The sequence below is a fragment of the Arvicanthis niloticus genome, chromosome 15, assembly GCF_011762505.2.
Source record: "Arvicanthis niloticus isolate mArvNil1 chromosome 15, mArvNil1.pat.X, whole genome shotgun sequence".
NCBI lineage: Eukaryota > Metazoa > Chordata > Mammalia > Rodentia > Muridae > Arvicanthis > Arvicanthis niloticus.
The window spans coordinates 3,777,351-3,792,565 of record NC_047672.1 but is presented as its reverse complement, the minus strand read 5'-3'; the positions used below and the strand labels follow the sequence as shown (position 1 = coordinate 3,792,565).

Here is a 15,215-nt window from a genome sequence, read left to right as displayed (position 1 = left end):
CATTACAGCGCATGGCAGACGCCACAAATCAATCCCTCGTGCCAACACCAACTAATCCCTCATGACTCTTGTTTTTACTGAGCCTGGACTTGGCCTAGAATCCCACTCATTTTCAGCCTTGTGGTCAGCAACTTTCCTCAAAGTGGGGCTGATATCCTCGCCCCATTTTATTATTTTTGCTTGCTCATCGTTACTTTTAAAATGTGTGCTGTGCTCACACGAGGAGGTATGCTGCATAATTAGAAGTCAGAAGTTGAAGCTGCCTGCCTTCCCCCATCACTTTTCACCTTATTTGTGAGATAGGGGCTCTCACTGAACTTGGAGCTCACTGATTGCCTAGCCCGACTGGGCAGTGAGCTCCAGGAACCTGCCTGTCTCTACCCCTCAGTGCTGGGATGTAGACACACTGCTATACCTGGGGATCTGTTTCCAGGCCCTTGTGCTTCCTCAGCAGGTCCCTGGTCATTCCCTTCCATCCAGGCCTGTTCACTGTTGTGTTCTGTTTACACACGTGTGGTTGCTCAGTTGATGTCATGGAGCTTAGTCATCTCCACCCTCAACCTCAAAGTCCGCATACTGAGCTGGTCGTAAGTGGTGGTCACTGAGCTGTGGATGATGGTTACAGTGATCATAACTGATAGATTAGACACAATGGTAAGTGTATCACACACTCTGTTCTGATTGGCCTTCGCAACAGCATTGGTCACCCAGACTCCCCTAGTTTTCATGACATATTTAGGAGGAGGGTAGCCAACATGCCCTGGTCCCAGAGATAATTGGCAGAGCCCGGATTCTAGGTAGGTCTGTCCAATCCTTCTCTCTGGAACCTGATGACATCCAGGTGTGGTCATAGGGACCCTTGAGGATTGCTTAGGACTAGAAGGGATATCGGCCAGAAGGATTTGCTTTAATGTACTAAGAACATTTTGTTTGAATTCATCTTAAGGGTGGAGAACTTGTTTTAAATGAAGCTGCTGGGTTTATTATAGAGCTTTTAAACACTGGGCACTGTGAGTAGTGTAGGGTGATGGTCGAGGAACCCAGTGGGCTCATGAACACAGACTTTCCTTTCCCATCTAGAACAGAGTGAAGTCAATATTTCCATCCTCAGTTCTAAGAAAATTGTTTATAGACTTTATGAGGCAGCCATTGTCTGAGTGTGAGTCCCATTTTCCAAGGATATTTAGACCTTCCTAGAATCAGGACCAGCCAAGTGCTTTAGAGAAACACGAAGGGAGATGAATCATGTTCTTGGGATTTAGTTTGGCACGAACAGTTGAGTTTGCAAACAGTTGGATTCACATCCCATCGTTCTCTGACCATCACTCTGGAACTGTGAGGCTTGAAGTTCTCTTGGGACGAGAAAACCCTACATGACTCCTTGTCACACTTAACTTGAATATCAGGTTAATTTTATAACCTGAAAGAATTCCTAGACAAAGTCTACACTAGAATGGTTCTTCTTTTTCAAATATGTTAACATCCTAACCCCAAACAGTGGTGTGGAGTTGATGTGTCCTTCAAGGGCTCTCTGTCTCTAGGATGTGGCAGAACCATTGAGCAGTCTCTGCCCGTTTTCTTGTGATCCTAGGAAAACACTGAGCATAGCTTTCTGTTACTTCTTTCTTGTATTAGAAAACAACGTACATCTTGGTTAATTATTATTATTAAAATTATCTATATGTATATGTATACCCTATGTGTCTGGGCTGCTGGCTACACTGGATCTACTGAGCTGAAGTTTTAGGTGGCTGTGAGCTGCCCAGTATGGGTGTTGAGAACTGAACTCAGGTCCTCTGGAAGAACAGTATATACTGCTAACCCTGAGCCATCTCTGTAGCCCTGACAACACATATCTCAGAAAGGAGTCACTGTGGTTCTCCTCTCAAAGATAAGCTGAAGTCCTAAACTCTAGTACCTATGAGTGTAACTTTATTTAGAAAGTCTTGGCAAATTCACTCAAGAAGAGGAGGTCACCCTAGGATAGGGGTCTTTATCAAGTGACTGGTGTCTTTATCAGATACAACTCTGGGCATAGAGTCAATAGCAGAGATGAAAATGGTATGGGAACAGACTGAAATGGCACATCTTTAAGTGAAACATTGCCAGGGGCAGTGGAGAGAACCTGTCCCTCAGCCTTCAGAGGATCCAATCTACTGACACCTTAATGTTTGTTTTCTAGCCTGGACTTGCTCAGGACTAGAAGGTGATATCACATACTGTAGTGCCACAGTCTGGATATCCTTAGTCATCAAGAGTGTTGGGAAACTGAGTACCCTTTTGTAGGCACCAGTCTGAGAAGCACAGGAGTCAGGGACTGGGAAACAGGAAGTTTCAGGGACTGATGTGTTTTAGAAAGCTTGCACCAGGCATCACCTCCATCTTGGAAGAATGCTGGGGGCTGAGCTTCTCAGGGCTTTAGGTGACATCAGTCAAGACAGCGTATGTTCATGAGCTATGCAGGAGCCAGCAGGCTATGTAACACATCACCATACAAAATCACCACCTCTCCCTGTGACTGCCAGGGCTGCCATTTTAGCTAGAGAGGGACCCGCTCTTTCTCAGCAGCCTCCTTTAGCACATGTGCTCTCTCTTGAGGGGAATCACGGTAGGTCTAGTTCTCTGAGACTTCGTGTAGATCCATATTCATTGCTTACCTTCTTATGGATTCAGTCTTTCCAACAGATAAGAATAAGATGCAGACACATTTTCTGCATCTACCCTGAAGCTGGGTCTATTATGGAGTGTTCTGGTTGGTGTGATAAGAAACACTCTACATGGGCAGTGAGACAGCTCAGCAGACACAAACACTTGCCATTAGCCCGACTACTCAAGTTCTATTTTCAGAGCTCACATGGTGGAAGGAAAGAATCAACCCTTAAAAGTTGTCCTCTGACTTCTACCAATGCGCCACGGCACATATATACACATAGGCACACACACATGCACACACATGCACACACATGCACACACATGTGCACACATAGAGGTAAGGAACACTTGAGTGTTTGGGACCAATGGGATGGGTTCTAGGAACTTTTATTTCTGTGATTCTCTGTATATTCTCAATCCCCAATATTGGAAATTTGATCTTGGAACTGTTTTGTCCTTTTTATAGACAGCACAGGTATAGTTATGTGATCGATACCTCAGATAGCTCCCAGCTTACTGGTCTTTTATGGACAATGGGAAGTGAGAAGTAGCTCAGTGCAGAAAAAAACCCCAGATGAGCTTTTTAAGAAGACTTGATAAATGTAGTCCTGCCCCATGAGCAGTGTCCCTGGTTCTGTGGTCCACCACGTTCCCATCACTCCCATTTTGTCTTGTGTGTGCTCCTGTCTGAAGACCTTAGCATCCACCTGAGACAGGTGTGGAGTAGCAGCCACTCACCTTCACACTTAAGCAGGAAGAAGTCCATGTTATGGCTGAAGGAAGCACTGACGTAGCTGCAGTTCTCCACCAGTTCACATGACAGACACTGCCTGTTGAAGTCATCTACCGTGTTGGCGCTGGAAGAGCAAAGAGCCAGTGAGAACAGGGGCAGAGACTAAATGATCCTGGAGGTTAAGTCCTGAATTTCCCAACGGGGTATCTCTCCTATCAGGTTGCCTGGTCATCCCCGATGCTAATCCATTAAGTTTTACTCCCATCAACACCCCTTTGGGGAGAGTTAACTCTGTTTCCTAGCATTCCTAACCCATAATTCCTCCAGACTCTGGAGACTTCTCAGTTCTCCTGATCCTTGCTATCAGTGAAATTGCAGACAAGGTGATACCACAGTATGGAGACTACAGTTATGGGTGCCAATGCCTAGTGTGGTCAAGGGTGCCAATGCCTAATGTGGTCATGGGTGCCAGTGCCTAGTGTGGTCAAGGATGCCAATGCCTAGTGTGGTCATGGGTGTCAGTGCCTAGTGTGGTCAAGGATGCCAATGCCTAGTGTGGTCATGGGTGCCAATGCCTAGTGTGGTCATGGGTGCCAATGCCTAGTGTGGTCAAGGATGCCAGTGCCTAGTGTGGTCATGGGTGCCAGTGCCTAGTGTGGTCATGGGTGCCAATGCCTAGTGTGGTCATGGGTGCCAATGCCTAGTGTGGTCATGGGTGCCAGTGCCTAGTGTGGTCATGGGTGCCAGTGCCTAGTGTGGTCATGGGTGCCAGTGCCTAGTGTGGTCATGGGTGCCAATGCCTAGTGTGGTCATGGGTACTATCACATGGTATTGATTATCATTCATCACCTGATGGAGTCATAATTACTAGTGTAGTCATGAATGCCATCACTTTGAATAATCATGGGTGCCTACAGTGATTATGGGCATTTTGTACTCAAGTGAGGAACTCTCTGGACAAATGATTGGCAATCTGGGAGCAGTGGGCAGGTTTTCCACATTCCTTAAATGCCAAAGGCAAGGGGCGGGGGGAATCTGTGAATGGCATGAATTATTTCCAGAACCCAGTTCTCCTGACAGCAGGTTGGCTCTGATGTTGCTTCTTGCTTGGTGATGAAGAGGAGAGTGAGAGAAACCAATTGAAGATGATGCCACCTAGAACCACCATGGTCAGGTCTAATCTAGGCCAGGAAGCTCCTGTCTTCACATGGCACTGGGAAGGGTCCTCTCTAGCCACAGCTTCCAGTGTGGAACCTCTCTTCCTGAGTATGAAGATGTTACGGGAGAGAGAAGACAAGCTTCTGATGCCACAGGTCACAGGGGAGGAGCAGAAGGCTGCCTTCTTGCTTTATTATAAAGTGGGTGGTAGCCTGACTTTCACGACTCTAGTAGGCCTATAGCAGTAAACAGTCTAGAGAGAAGCAGGCCGGGGATTACAGAGCCCTGCTCATTCATGCCAGCTTTTTTTTTTTTTTTTTTTTTTTTCGAGACAGGGTTTCTCTGTGTAGCTCTGGCTGTCCTGGAACTCACTCTGTAGACCAGGCTGGCCTCGAACTCAGAAATCCACCTGCCTCTGCCTCCCAAGTGCTGGGATTAAAGGCGTGCGCCACCACCACCCGGCTCATGCCAGCTTTATACTCAGCGTGGGGCACTCTGGGGGAGACTTCTGTGTGCTGGGGGCCTCTCTGGTCCACACTGGCCTCTTTCAGTGGCCATTGAAAATTCAGGGAGCAGCTGGCTGCAGCTGTTCTAGCTAAGAAGTGTCCAGAAACAGCCACTGTCTTCTTTTAAACTGGCAGAAACCAAGTTTACCTCAGAACGAAGCCCCCACCCGTGAGATTAGCAACAGGAAGATAACCGCTGAGAGGTGATTTTAGATCTGCTTCCTCTCTGGATTCCTGGCGTGCCCATCCATTTTCTACATTATGTGAGATGATGGGACTTGGGTCATCACAGGCAAGCATAGAGTGTGGGTGGAGATGGAAAAGCCAGCCTCCTCTCCACTCAGTCACTGGTCAATTTCCAAACCAGACCCAGCTGTCCTCAGAACACACAGATAAAGGCAATCTGCCAAGATAATGCTTGAAGATAGAGCCAGACAGAGTCCCTCAAGAGAAGTGTGTGTGTCTGTGTGTATGAGCCTATGAGTGTGCGTGCATGTGTGAGTGTGCACACGAGAGAGAGAGAGAGAGAGAGAGAGAGAGAGAGAGAGAGAGAGAGAGCACACGAGTGAGAGCAAGGACCAATTTGGCCAAAGCAGAAACAAGACTTGAGGCCTTGGGTCCAGTGGCCTCTGCACTTTTCTCTCTCCCAGGCTTTCTAGTTACTCAATTGTCCTATGGGCTGCTCAGAGCTGTGATTCTGTGGGGCCCAGAGTTTCCGCTGGCAGTTGAAGCCAGTTACCTGTAGAGATGTCGTCTCCCTGGCTGGTCCTCTGTGCTCAGGAAATAGCTGTAGAGATGGAAAAGGTATACAGGGTCAGCTTGCCTCGGCACATTTACAGGCTACCAGCCCCACCCTAGCATCTTCAGAGTACCTGTCAGGGACGGTGGCCTGTTTCATAAGCAATGCTCATGACTACATTTAGAGGGACATACAGGTCACACCCTCAGCTTTAGGTGTCTCCCGCACTGACCCGTTCCCCCAGCTCTGGGTACTGACTCAGCAGTGAGGGCAGTGGAAGGGTACACCTAGATGTGAACACGGGGTTTTCCCTATAGACCAGTAACCTGGAGGGCAAGGAGACTTTACATAGTCCCATAAAACCTGGTCCCGGGAATGCATGTCTGCTGGTTTGTCCTAAGCCTGAGATTACCTACTGGGTGAGCAGTGAGACAGAGCAGCATCAGGTGCAGGACTGGGCCTGGACTCCATAGACTCCTGCACCCTTCCCATTGGTACTGAATAATCTGAGAAAGCCGCTTAACTTCTCTGCATCTTGGTATTTATTTTAGTGTGTGTGTGTGTTTCTGTGTGTATACATATGCGCACATAGTTGTATGTGTGTGTGTATGCAGGTGTATGTGTGTACAGAGGCACATGTGTGCACTTGCTTATAGAGGCCAGAGGCTGACTCTGGGTATCATCCCAAGGTCATTCCATATATTTGGTTTCCTTTTGCGACAGGGTCTATCACTGGGACTTGCTCACTGATTGGGTGGGTCTTGTTGACCAGCGAGCTCCAGAGCCCCACTTCCCCAGCACTGGAATTATAAGCCATGCCACCATGCCTGCTTTTTTATGTGCGTCTTAGGGCTTGAACTTAGGTCCTCACACTTGCACAGTGAGCACTTCAATGATGGAACCGTTTCTTCTGCACCTCTTAGTTTGTCTTTTCAATGGGCAAGCATACCTATTCTAACATATAACCATAGTATTAGTGAGATCATGCTGGGGACACCCTCAGTCTGTGCCCAGGTCTACAGAGACTCGATCCACAGCTGCTTCAGAGCATCTCTGTAAATCTATGTCTCCTCATTGGTCTGTTCAAGCTTTCCTTTGTCACTGTGCCTTGTAGCTTTGGGAGTTGGCTGAGTCAGGACCTGAGCTCACAATGGTGAGTGCCCTGACCTGGGAGGAGAGAGGATGCCTCTGAGCTGTGCTTGTCCCTCTTCCAGCACATTTGACTATAAATAACAAGGGGACTCGGTGGCAATCAGAGACAGCTCTTGGGATCTAGCCCTGGCTCTCACTCACATCTTATTCCGCTTCTCATCGTAGGCCAGGATCTTGGTCACATCCCAGTCCCCAGAGGTGATGGACTGGATGTTATCATTGCTGCTGTTGGGCTGAAAAACAGACAAGATGTCAGGAAGGAGACGGCTTCGGTGCCTTGTTCTGGAGCCTGTCAGAAACGAGGCAATATCCTCCCCCTTTACTTCTCTTTCATATGTGCTGGCTTGAATCCAGCATCCTCTGTGATGGGCTCTGAGTGTCCCCAATGGGAATATCAGGTGGTCCTTCTGTCGGGCTTGTTCCTGGCACCTCATCCTACCTTCTACAGATACATACCCAAGGCCCATGCACGTGTGAATTTAATGTTTGCGTTAGGGCCCAGAATGGAGGAAAGAGAATGTGGGGAAAAGGATGAAGTCAGCCAAAACAGGGAGGAGGTGGAAGGAACTCAGTGTAGTTCTTCAGATGGCCTCTGCCATCCTCGCTGGGGCCCAGGTGCCACGAGAACTGACTGTGACTCCTGCTCAGCTAGCACACTTCTCAGGGGTCTCCCAGAGACTGTAGTCACCAGAACCTGCCATTGTAGCACCAGATGCAAGCAGCATTTAAGTTTTCAGCTAGGATGCTGAGGTACAGCTGGGGGTAGCTGTTCAGAATGGCATATGCCCTGAGGAGCCAGTGCAGAGGGATGGAGCCTAACCCAGGCAATGGAGGTCAACACGAGAGGCTGCAGACCCAGGAGCAAGCTGCATGGATCCAGGAAGTCAGTGCAGCCTATGCCATCCTGGGCTTCAAAGCAGAGGCCAGGGCAAGAGTGGGTGCCTGGGTCAGGATGGGAACCACCTCCAGATGGATGCTAAGGGGGTTTTCAGCAATTTCTGATCCTCTGCAGGAATTTAGAGACTGGGGCTGAATGAAAGCATAGTTTTGTTTGTGTGTTTTGTTTTTAAATCTTGCTTGGAATGACCCCAGTGAGAAAATGAACAGATCAAATCATGTTTTGGACATCTTGTAAGTCACATGATTAAGTGGCTGGAAAACAGACATGCCTGCTAAGGCTGGGAAGGCATCTCAGGGCTTTTCTCTCCTCCCTCGCGGCTATTTCTTGAGGGGACAGTCCTGTGGTTTTTCTTCTGGGTCCAACCAGATACACCTATGCTTCCAAACAGCCTTCTTCCTAATTACATTTTATATGCTTGCTCCATTCTTGATAACTCCAGCCTGGTTTAAAATCAAACCTGTGCACAGAAGATGGCACTGGTGACAAAGAGTGGAATACATGTCCATGTCCATCCTCACCACCTTCTGTCTCAAAGTTCAACATCCAGGCAGCTCTCTGGGGCCCCTGGGCTTCCAGGGAGGCATCACTCGCTAGCTAGCTATCCTGGTTACCTGCTCAGCAGCACCCATTTTGAGCTGCCTGGCAGAGCAGGTACGAGTATTGTTAAGTGACAGCTATGGCATCATTAAGGCCAGATCTGCTTCTCAGGGTAGAGGCTGGTGGGTAGGGGGAGATCCGTGAAGGACTTAGAGTGGCCTTAGAGAGAAAGGAGAATGTCAGGAAGGGCAGACAGGCACTCAGTGGCCATCTTCATTGCTATCCATCAGTGAGTTCCCGTGTCCCTCTATTTTTGCTAGAAATGCCATATTCCAAGTTCATATACTTGAACATCAATAGAGAATTTACACTCCAGACACTGCCCTCCTCTGTACATGGACAAGTGCCACGCTACCCTCACCCTTGGAACCCATCTGTGAACATGAACCTCCCAGGGCATCTTGGGGTCCTGGGAAGGGCGAGTGTGCTCGCCACAAGGCCAGCACCAATAGTACACCAGCATAGAAGGCGGGAGGACTTACTTGGGATGATGATACGGTGATATGGTAGAATTTACCCCTGCCCCCCTGTGGGATCGCTCTGACAAAGAAAAACTTGCGGCCATCCTTGGAGAACACGGGCTCTTCATTCTGTGGACAAAGATGACAGACCTGTCAACACCAAGCTGCATGGAGCATGAAAAGTAAGTGTGTGTGTGTGTGTGTGTGTGTGTGTGTGTGGGGCATCCTCAGGTATTTTATGTATAATTTCTAACTACAGATGGAGCTGAGGAGCGAGTGGGTTTGTGTGGGACTAGAGTCAGACCTTTAGTTTTCTAAAAGAAGAGGAAGAAAGGGGCACCTCAGTCCACAGACAGGGGCAGGGGAATGGCTCATTTGGTCAAGTGCTTGCTGTTCAGATGCCCAGAACCATGTAAAAAAGCAGGGAGTGCCAGCAAGGGTCTGTGACCTGAGTGCTGGAGGGGCAGAGACAGGTGAACCTTCAAGCTTATTGGCCAGTCAGCCTAAGGGACTTAGTGAGCTCCAGGTTCAGTGAGGGATTCTATCTAAAAAAAAATTAGGTGGAGAGCAGCTGAGGAAGACTCTGACATCAATGTCTGGCCTCCATGTGAGCACTCGCGCATGCGCGCGCACACACACACACGCACACATACACACTCATGTACTCATATGCACACCTGTATACACCTACACAAACATGTATATGCACTCTATACAGATATGCATCTGATTTGCACATTCCAGAGAGAGGCAGACAACACTGTTGTCCATAGCATTCAAACATCAGTGATGAAATGGGCTTGTGCACATACCAAGTACACCTCTCAGGTGGGAACGAAGCCAGGGACACAGACTAGACTTCAATGGCTGCTGTGAACCGCCCCCCACCCCAACCCACCCCGAGCACATGAAGCTGCTATACTGAGTTTGACATACCCCAGCTCAAAGCCAACTGGGAAGACTAGTCACAGACCCTATGTTTCCCTTTTCTAGTCCTGTCTTCTTTTCTTTAATAAAACCTATTTCACACTTAACCGCCCACCGAGGAGGCACATTAAAAGAAAAATAAAACCCACATGGGCCGATTGTATCTATTTTAAGACTCAGATAGCAGAGAGCTCACCTGGGCCTGGCTCTCACTAGAGACATCCTGAAGAGGCAGGTGCTAGGTGGTACATCCGTCTGAGTAATAGTCATTTCTTCCCGATAACTCTGGGGTCAGGGCTGCCATCCGGATGTATCCTGTTACCATGCTCTACTCCTGGCACCTCAAGAGCGGAGCAGGCAGGTCCGTGCAGCCCTTAGCCTATCCTAGTGGGAGGTGGCAACTCTGATGGGCAGAGTCATTGGGGCACAGTAACGTCTCTACAGTATTCTGAAACCAAAGTCTGGAAGTTTCCATCAGTACACACCAATGACTGGCTACTCCACTTACTGGCTAAGGTATGTAATACTGTGATTCAAGAAGCTTCCAGAGATACACACAAACCCTGAATGAAGCACAGCTGGCCCAGGAGAACTTCATTTCCCCACAGTGAAGGAACACATGCAAATACGATGTGCTCAGAGAAATGAACTGACGTGATTAAAATGACATTTAATCTTCATGAATATTTGCAATAAAAATGAAACCTTTAATCTGCAAATATTGAGTTTTCTATTTAGAGTTGGGTGTGTGGCATTTAACAGAAGGGGAGTGGAAAGAGCAGCCATTAATTTGGCTTTCTAGATGGACTTTTGTTTGCCAACCGCGGGATGGATGAGGCACAAGTCCCCTAGTTTTCTGGGGAAAACGTTTGCACTTTGGACAGAGATTAAAAGTAATATAATTAATTCTGGACAGAAGTGGTATGCTCATAGTGAGAGGCCTCAGCTTCTTAGGTCATTGTCCACTGCTCCCTGGAACCTTCCAGAATGTATGGAGGAGGTCAGTGTTCGGAAAGTTGCCCATGTGGTAGACAAGTATGTGTGTATGCATGCGTGCATGACTTTGTGTGTGTGTGTGCATAATTGTGTTTATGAATATGTGCATGTGTTTGTCTGTGTGTGCGTACGTGTGTATGAGAGTGTGCATGTGAGTGTGTGTGTGAGCACATATGTGTTCATGTGTCCATGTGTGGATGTGTGTATGAGAGTTATGTGTATGAGTGTGTGTGCCTGATCATGTGCATGTGTGGATGCAAGTGTGTCTGTGTATGTATGTGTGTGTGTGAGTGTGTGTGACTGTGGGCATGCAAATATGTTTATTTGTATGCGAGTGTGCGTGTGAGTGTGTGTGCATGCACATATGTTTGAGTGCATGCGTGCGTGCGTGTGTGTGTGTGTGTGTGTGTGTGTGTTCTTTCTCACCGGCCTGGGGTATGCTGACTTGGATAGGCTGACTGGCCAGTGAGCCCTAGAGATCCTCCTGTTTCCATCTTCCCAGTGTTGGGATTCCAAGAATGTCTCACCATGCCTCGTGTTCATTTGTGTGGGTTCTGGGGATTGAACTGGGTTCTTCCTGCGTGCACGGCAAGCCCTTTACTGGCTGAGCTGTCTTCCCAGTCTAGTAAAGTGGCTTGGGCTCCAGGATTTGAACACGGGTTCTGCCTTCTGTTTGATATTGAGGGATTCTGGCTTCCTTGCTATGCTGCCTGACTGCCAGCTCTCTCCGCAGCAAACCGTCAAGGAAGGCAGTCTCTGTGTGGCTTCAGCCAGTTTCCTTTATAGCTTCTATCCTCTGACCTTCTAGCCCAAAGTCTGAAATCACAAAACCAAATATCTACCTCAAGATGTAAGACAGCTGAAAACTCACCCACAGGACTAGCACCTAGGCTGCAGCTCTGACTTCAACAGCTAAGTGTGCAGACCCTGGAGGGCGCTCATGGATTCACACCACTGACAACTAGGCAGGCTGGAAGCACTGATGGGCATGCATGTGGCCAGATGAGATCTACTATTTCTCTAGCATATCCTTAGAGAAGAGAGTTCCTGGTTAGGGTATACACATATGTTGTATGTATGTATGTATGTATACCCTTGTTGGCTTCTGGGGTTCTCTGTGGGGCCCATAGTGAGGTCCAGGAAGGAGAAGGAAAGAAGGGAAGACCACAGAGGTTGGACATGCAGATGGCTATGATAGTGTGAGGTCACCAGCACAGGTGCCAACCACCCTGCCAGCACCGCAATGAGGAGACTGGTAAGTTGGAGCAGACAGGGCCCCCCGGGGTCTGCCGGGTCCTCTGGGCTGTGTGCAGCAAGGTATTGCACCACACAGGAGCTGGATGGGCAGTGTGGCCTCAATGTGTCTCCCTGAGTCATGCCTGTGGCCCCTGATGAGAAATGTCTAAGACCTTGGTGGAGCAGCCAGAGGCTTCCTGACAGTTGGTGGCAGCCCAGCCTTACACAGGGCTCCTATGTTGCCATGCAGCACCACGGCACCTTGAAGGATGAAGATCACGTTTGAAAGTAGTGTCCATGAATCCCTTTAGGGAAAAAGGATGCAATAGGAAGTTGTTTGAAATTGGATTTCTCTGGAGCTTGAGTAGGCATGACCCCTCATAGAACACTGTACGTAGGTAGGTAGTCAGATTCACCATACCTTGTCATGGCAGCCTTAACCCCCTCAGAGTTTCACGGTGCATAGATGGTTAGACTCACCGAAGCTTCTCACAGCAGCCAAGGATGGAACACACCTGTCCTGAGTGGCTGGGCAGCCTGACAGAGCCACAAGCATCCCAGAGAGGAGTGTTCTTATAGAGAGCGTGTACTCTAATGAAACATTTCATAAAGTGGGGACTGAGGGCATTCCCGATACCATGAAGCCATCCTCTCTAGTTCTGCTTTCTTGCACAGTTAAAGCGATTGTGTCTTCAAAATCAACTACTTGCTCCATTAACTAGAAATTTACATTTTAAACAGTAAAGGCAATTAATGTCACGCTACTATTCTTCTGTCTTCACGCTGCAGGGCAAGGACCTGGTTTCCGGCGTGCTGTTTGGGAGTTCAGTGTTCACACCCTGTGCCTGAGCTGGTGGTGGTTTCTCTCCACATTGTGAGATGTTCAGTCAGAAAACAGGAAAATGCAGCTGGTGTTGGCTATGGCCACTCTACCATGCTGAAGAGGAGGCAGGCAAACAGTGGAGGACCGCTGGAGGCTCCATCCCCAGCGCCCCAGGACAAGGCTCTGTGTCCATCCAGGGGCCAGAATGAGACCAGATAGGAAATGGCTGCCTCCCTTGGGGTTTGGTGCAAGGACACTGAGCTGTACTCTGCCTCAAACACAGGCTTTCTTTGGAGCCTGTACTTCCCTTCAAACCCAGCCTGAATTTTCCTGTGCTTATTCCATGCCCCACCCCCGATTTTCCTGGCTTTCCTCTTGTCAGAGGCTGAACACCAAAACACAGCTTCTGAGTCTAATTCACTCTTATGCCTTGGGGTTTATGAGTCATCTCATCTCCCCGTCTACATGGGAACATCACCAAGAGCTACACTCCCGATGGTTCATTTAAAAGAAAACAAATCTACTGAGGTGAAATTCACAAGGACAACATTGTAACAAAATCGAGCAATCCAAGCATTTAGTGCACTCATGACGTCATACAGCTGCCCCACCCCCAACCAAAAAAAGCCTTAACTACCACCCTGGCAACTGCTGTTCAGTTTTGTTTCTTCAGATGTACCTATGCTGGATGTTTTAGAGGAAGAGACACACGCCACAGGGCCTTTTGTGTCTGCTCCTTTCAGTCCTCAGTGGTATAGCATCTATGTCTGCCACTGGTGGGCTCCTTCAGTAGGCCCTTGTGGAGCTTCCACGGAATGGAGTATTACTCACCTTGATAAAAGGATCAATATCCTAGTGCATGCCACGTATAACCTATGCTGGAGGAGACTAGCTGATTCTTGTTTTTTATAGCTGAACATTTTAAACTAACAATTTATATTTCTCAAACAAAAAGAACATTTTTGCTCTTTTGTGTAGGCATTCAGGAATGACCAAGTGGTTCTAATGAATACATACATCATAACTTTTCCATGTCAAATACAGCTTGGACTCTACTTATACATTTTATTTTCTTTAAATTTCTGTGTGCGTGTGTGAGCCTGCATGAGTTTGTGTGCACCATGGGCGTGCCCTTGGTGGCAGAAGAGGGCATCCCCTGGAACTGGAGTTATAGATGGTTGGTGAGTTGACGTGACGGTGCTGGGACTAGAACCTAGGTCCTCTGTAAAAGCACCAGTGCTCTTAACCACCGAGCCTTCTCTCCATGTAATGTAAATGTAAAGAACACAGTACATTAATGATTGGATCATGCTGTGCAGTAGATTGTGTTTGTCTTGGACAAACTGAAACCAACCAACCTCCTCCACCATCATGCATTCCCAGTGACCCCCCGTTTCATTGTCCTTTGAGTGAGAACATGCAGTTAATGGTGGATAATTTGATTGACAACTTTACTGGATTAAGAACCACCTAAAACACTGCTGAGGTGCAGCTTGGGGGTCTGTCTGTGAGGTTGTTTCCCAACAGGGTTAACTGTTGGAAGACTTGCTGTGGACGGTACCGTCTTGTGGCCTGGGTTCCCAGATCGAATAAAGAGTGAGAAAGGAGGATGCCCACTGAGTACCAGCATCCACCTCTCCACTGCCTCCCCGTGGACACCGTCATGTGCCCAGCTGCCCTGTGCTCCTGCCACCATAACATTTTCATAGTGGGTTGTATCCACGACGACAGAGCCATGAGCCCAAACAAACCGTTCGTTCCTTAAGTTGCCTTTGTCAGTACTTTGTCAGAACAAGCTGAGTAACTGGCACACGTAGTGTGCATCCCTCTGCTCCTGGCTTCTGCCACTTGTCACTGTATCCCATAGCTTCACCCTTGCTTCCTTCCTGCATCTTGTATCTCCTTCACTGTTTTGTCCCTTGCTGTTGCGATCTGTGATGCAGTGACACAGGAGTCATTTTGGCATTCTGGTCTCTTTCCTTTGGATATAGACCCAGGGGTGGGGTTGTACTTCTCTAGCCCTTTGAGGAGCCCATGCTATTTTCTGCAGAGGCTTTCCTAACTTATGATCTTGCCAACAGGTGTGGGAGTTTCCTGTCTTTCCACGTTCTCTGTCGTTCTCTGTAATACACATCTTTCATCTTTGGATAATATTCTATCAGCTATGATGTTCTTTCACTCTGTGACTTCAATATGCATTTCTCTGACAATTACTGATGAACATCCCCCACCCACATGTATCTCTGCTGGTCACTTGTGTGGTCTTTCTTTGAGATATCCATATTTAGATTTTTTTTTGTTTTAGAATAGAGCCATACATATTTTTCTAAAATT

General features: G+C 48.0%; 1 protein-coding gene across 5 annotated transcripts in view; it reads right to left on the bottom strand.

Annotated features, from left to right (window-relative positions):
- Dpp6 (dipeptidyl peptidase like 6) overlaps positions 1–15,215 on the bottom strand; it is an 859,276-nt gene that overhangs the window by 58,312 nt on the left and 785,749 nt on the right. For all 5 annotated transcript variants that reach the window (XM_076913275.1, XM_034518902.2, XM_034518899.2 and 2 more), the window contains exons 13-16: positions 8,921–9,028; positions 7,082–7,173; positions 5,789–5,836; positions 3,391–3,509 (exon numbers count right to left, since the gene is read on the bottom strand). In XM_076913275.1, the coding sequence (XP_076769390.1) occupies positions 3,391–3,509; positions 5,789–5,836; positions 7,082–7,173; positions 8,921–9,028 (367 nt within the window). The remainder of the gene's footprint in view (positions 1–3,390; positions 3,510–5,788; positions 5,837–7,081; positions 7,174–8,920; positions 9,029–15,215) is intronic.